A 5,526-nucleotide genomic window follows, 5' to 3' on the forward strand; every position below is an offset into this window, starting at 1 on the left:
TAAAAATGTAAACGACCGCAAACCATCATTTGAAAAATTAAGAACTAAAATCACAATTCAACCATTTCAGCAATGAAACAATGCCGGCAGCAAAAGAATCCATCTGTTTCTGCTAGCACATTAGCAATCTGTTTGATTACACCTCAAAATTTCGAATGACCCACGAATCATTGATCAAATACTCAAACTAGATTTTTTTTTTTTTTTTTTTTAAAAAAGACCTCTAATACCCAAGAATCCATCAATAGGAATCGAAACAATACAATAACATTGTGGCGGAACGTTGGTATAAGGCACAAGCAAGATTGGTTTCAGTGAGATTGAAGAAGTTACACATTGAAGATACAGCTCAAGAAAATCACCTATTATTTCTAACTCCTGGCTAAAGAAACATCTTTTCGAATCGAATTACATTTCTACTGATACAAAGTTACATAATCTTGTCAATTCCCAATTCCAATTCTAACTGCGCCATTAACATCTTCGCGATGATTTCCATCTCCACCTTGTCAAAGAATCAATGCATGTACGAAGGAAGCTGGATCCCTATCCTGGCCTAATTCTCTTCTGGCCGGGCTTCCCATCTGATCTCAAGGTCCCGGCAGAGTCCCCCTCGGATGAGGCCTCCATAGACTTCGCAAAGGAGCAGGAGAGGTCAGCGTAGAGATCGACAACTCTCCTGATGTTGTTGTTCAGCTCCCTGATCAGGCCCACATTTCGGCTGAGGTTGTCGGGGATCTTCGACTCATGGTTTTGGTTAATCTCATTGATCAGAAGCCTGTTCTGATCTAAGATGTTTTGGACCTGAACAAAGCTCTTTTGGAAGGTCTGTAAGACCTTGTGATCTACTTGGGCTCCATTGCCAAGGCCTGAAAATGTATCCCCCTCCATTTTCAGGTGAAAAAAAATAATAATCCAATCAAAACCAGTCCTGAAAAATCCAATAACAACACAACAAGATCACAGCTTTAGAAATAGAGATTTCTAAGTGGGGTCCACATCACATGTTCATGTGAAATCCAGTCCATCCTATGAAGAAAGACATCAAGACCCAAAACAAATTTTCAGATGAAATCCAAGAAAGAGAACAAAACCAAAAACACCCACAAGAAAATCTCAGCCATTCTCAGGTGGGGAATTCAGGCAATCAAACCCTCCATAGATCTCAGATGAGGAAAAGGCAAAAACATCCCAGCAAGATTAGAGAGAACTTTAGAAACTGAATCACCATTCCAAGGTGAAATTCAATGCAGATTAAAAAACAACTCCTCCATAGATATTGAAAAGGGACAAAAACACCCACAACAGAAAGCAAAACACCCACAACAAAATAACAGCTTTAAAAGGTTAGAATTTTAATAGGTACCCATCACATTCTCAGCTGAAACTCAATGCAGTCAAAACCACTCCATAGATATCAAACGAGGGAAAAAGGAAAAAGAAAACAAAAGGGCCAAAATACCAACAAACTAAAAACAACCACTCAAGATCACAGCTTTAAAAAATCAGAGTAATTAAAAACAAGTCCCAAAAACACCCACAACAAAACCAAAAACACCCACAACAAATCTCATCTTCTTCTTCTTCTTTTTTCTAAAAAAAAGACAATTTTTAAAAATGGGAACCCATCATCTAAAACCAACCTGCAGAAAAGAAAAGGCATAAAGAAGCCCACAAGAAGACATTATTTCAGGCCTTTTGGCATGAGAGACAAGGCCTGAACAGAAATCATGGCTTCCACGTTCTTTGACAGAGAGATCAGATGAGATTCCAGAACAGCAGATCCATTTTCAGAAAAGAAAATGCCCTTTTTTTTTCAAATTTTCCAGAAAATGACATCTCAAACTCTAGAATTCAATGAAGAATCTCAGCCCCAACATAACAAAAACCAGTCAATGCCACACAAAAAGAGGAGAAGAAGAGTACAGCTGCAAAAGAAAGGCAGAGAAAAGAAAAATCAGAAAACGGAAATATGAGGGAGAAAAAGAAGAAAAAAAATCATTTTAAATATGAAAAAATGACTCTTTTTATTCTGTAAGAGCAGGAGAAAAGGACGAAATTAGTAGCCCAAATGTTCGGCCGTATATGGAGAAGCTTGCAGAGAAATTCCAGAAGTAGAGAAAAGAGAGAAAGGGCTATTTAAAAAACAAACGAGCAAGAAAAGCAGAGATTTTTTGAACTTCCAGGTATTGTCAGAACTCCGAAAAGAAGAAAAAAGAAAAAGAAAAAAGAAAAAGCGAAATCTCCTGGAAGAAGAAAAGAAGGAAAGTTGAAGAAAAGGAAAGAAAAAAAAAAAAGCTCCTTTTTTCCGGAAGATTCAGACAAAATCGCCAATATCCTTCCGTCAACAACAACAAAAACCAATCTCGGAAAAATCCATTTAAATTAAAAAAATGATATTAGAAACTGTAGATTTTTTTTTTTAAAAGAGCAAAATCTCCTGAAAGGAGATAAGGCAAGTAAAAAAAAAAAAATCCCTCCCTTCTAAGAGGATATGGACAAAAATCTCCAACATCCTTCAACTGAACAAAAAACCAATTACAGGGAAACCATTTAAATTACAAAAAGAAAAAAGAAAAAGAAAAAAAGAAAACTAGATTATAAATTACAGAATTTTTTATTTTTTTTAAAAGAAAACCAAAATCTCCTCAAAGTAGCGAAGGAAAAATTCTCCCAGATTTAGACAAGAATCGTCAGCATCCTTTAACAAAAACCAATTTCAGAAAAATCATTAGATACTCCACGATTTAAAAATAAATAAATTAAAAAAAAAAACTCCTGAAAGTAGATAAGGAAGAAAAAAAAGCACCCTTTATCTCAATGATTAAGACAAAAATCGTCAAATCCTTCAATAAAAACAAAAACCCATTGACAAAACTCATCTAAATGATAAAAAATGAGATTAAATGTTGTCGAAATTCAAGAAAAAAAAAATCCCTCGAAAGAAGAAGAGTCAAACAGGAAAAAGAGACCTCTTTTTCCTGAAGATTCAGACAAAAACGCCAATATCCTTAAAGAACAACAGACACCCATCTGCGAAAAGCAAAAAAAAAAAAAAACAGCCCATTTAATTGAAAAAGGTCAAAAAAAAAATAAAAATAAATCTGAGACTTTCGTATTCCAATCCAACATCTTTCAAAAAATTAGGAAAAAATATGAAAAATTGAGATATGGGTGGTGAGTATTAATGAAAATTAAGATAAAAAAAACAGGATTTCGAATTTTTCTTTCTTTGGTTTTTTTGCTTACCTTGGAAATCTGCAACATTTTCTTCTGCTGAGAGAGAGAGAGAGATAGAGAGACAGAGAGAGAAGATATGAGAGAATATGTAGATTTGACAGTCACGCTCCGACCCCTTTCTCCCTCCCTCTCTCTCTCTCTCTCTTCCCTTTTTTCCACCAATTTTCTATTTTTCTATTGAATTTTTGTCTGAGGAATTTCATGATAGTCTTTGATTGTCTGGCCCACCATCATGTGCCTCTATTGCATTGTAGTGAGTGGGTCCCGATTAGATGGGGAATGTTTAAAACTCCCATTGATTGGATGATGAAATTTTCTTTTTGAATTTGACTCCTCTCAGCCGTTGATTTTGATGGCCCAATAATTGAGTGATCAAGATTGTTCGAGTAGAGGAAGTTTAGGTGACACGTGGATGATCCTGGCCACCAATCAGTGAAATGTCTGCTTGCCGAATTCGGGCTTCTTGTCATTTTCTTTCTAACCGTTCATTTGTTATGGCCACTGATTGTGTGGTTAGATTAGTTGGTCTGTGGATTTTTACACTATGGTCTATAACCAGGTTTTTCATCATTTGGACGGTTTGGATTGGAGTGCATGTTTTCTGGGCCCACAGATGAGTTTGCACGTGCATGTTGGCTCATGCTCCGGATACCTTTTCCTCTTGCATATGTATTACTGTTGAAATACCTCCTCAATTGGATGATATAACGAAATAACCACCCAAAAATCATTTCTTTTGTTTGGGATAATGACGAAAATAGCCTTCTTAAGAGATGCAAATTCTCATCGGGCACAAGATCACCGTCCGTTGAGTCTACACACATCATGCTAAAAGAAATCTGATCCGTTAAATACGTAGCTCCAAAATTGAAGATCATTTGGATAAAAAATAAGCCCTATCCATTAATTAGGTGGGCCACACGTCTATGTTAAGTAATTATAGGTTGTTCATTGCATCCATCGTTCCTCAATTGTTTTTGACCATAGGCATAGATGAATAGATGGGATAGGGCAGACCTTTCAACGGCTCAGATGTCTAATACACAAGCCAGGTTGGCTGTTTGACAGTTATATCATTTTCCTAAGGGCATTTTAGTCATCTTATCCGTGTAATTATCTTTTTGCCTTTTTACCTCGTGTAAAGCAGCACATGGAGGAATTAATGGTTCTGATGCATTAGGATGGTATGATGGGCTCATTTTTCGGTGATCTAGACCGTTGATACGATGGCTCCAATGTCAATGGATATCCTCCAGAAATCTCATGGGTTCTGGATGCTAACCCATTAATCAATGGTATAGGAATGGACGATTTATAATTAATATAAACACCAACTACGTGGATGAACGGCCAAAAATCGCGTGATTACAATCAAATCAACGCGTGGTCCACCGTACGTGGGCCCCACTTGCTTAGATTCAGCATAAAGACGGATAAGCCCTGTTCACGTATAGTGGCGAAAACGCAACGTACCAAAGAAAAAAGGACGTTTGAGAATCCCACGCGCGAGTATATCCCAATTTCTCTGTGGGTCTATGGAACATGTATAAGAGATCCAATCCGTCAGTCAGGTGGGCCCAATGCGTTAACGGTGAAATAGATAAAGAGGCAGTTTCATTCACTGATGACTATAAAAATAGGAAAATTCAACGGTTGAGAACATGGAAGCTCTCCGTTAATATTCAATCTACAGAACTGTAGATTCTTGATCCAAGGATCTAGATTGTGGGGCCTACATGATGGACGGATGGATCTGCAAAAAATCCCCCATGCTGATACGTGTATCGTGTGTAATTGAGCTGGCATATACGCGCGGGGGGCTAGCGAGCTTTGCAGGAAATTCTAGGAAAGGAGAAGGGTAGTTTCGTAATTTCAACCTTCGTTATTATTTCTCCGCAGTCCGCCCGCGAATCTTCCGTGTGCGCGAAGAACTAAGAAGTAAATTCCTAAAATCTTCCTTTAACTTGTTCCCCTCCAATGGAATATTGCCACGTGCCATCCAGGTTCGGCAGATCTAGAGGCTCGGATCCGAGCCTCTAGATTCCGGAGCCTCCCAAAAGATAGGCAGCTTTTGTTCCCCTCCATCTGTGGGGCCCACTTCCGGTTGTGGACAACCTATCCGACATCGAAGTTCGCCCTTGGCGAAACCTACGGACGGACAGGGTCGGAAAGATATCGATTCATATGAATTTACGATATTGCCCCTGGTATTTTATAAAATGACAAGAATACCCCTGCTTGACCCCATCGAGCTTGGAGACCATGCATAGCCCGAGTATCAGATGG

The 5,526-nt window shown here is 38.1% G+C and overlaps 1 protein-coding gene across 1 annotated transcript; it reads right to left on the reverse strand.

Annotated features, from left to right (window-relative positions):
- Positions 1-289: 289 nt before the first annotated feature.
- Positions 290-3,403, reverse strand: LOC131227603 (protein ELF4-LIKE 4-like). Its single transcript, XM_058223407.1, has 2 exons — positions 3,250-3,403; positions 290-931 (listed from the first exon to the last, which is right to left on the reverse strand). The coding sequence occupies exon 2, from the start codon at positions 889-891 to the stop codon at positions 547-549; it is 345 nt and encodes a 114-aa protein (XP_058079390.1). The 5' UTR covers positions 892-931; positions 3,250-3,403; the 3' UTR covers positions 290-546.
- Positions 3,404-5,526: the final 2,123 nt, after the last annotated feature.

This window comes from Magnolia sinica, chromosome 15, assembly GCF_029962835.1.
Source record: "Magnolia sinica isolate HGM2019 chromosome 15, MsV1, whole genome shotgun sequence".
Taxonomy (NCBI): domain Eukaryota; kingdom Viridiplantae; phylum Streptophyta; class Magnoliopsida; order Magnoliales; family Magnoliaceae; genus Magnolia; species Magnolia sinica.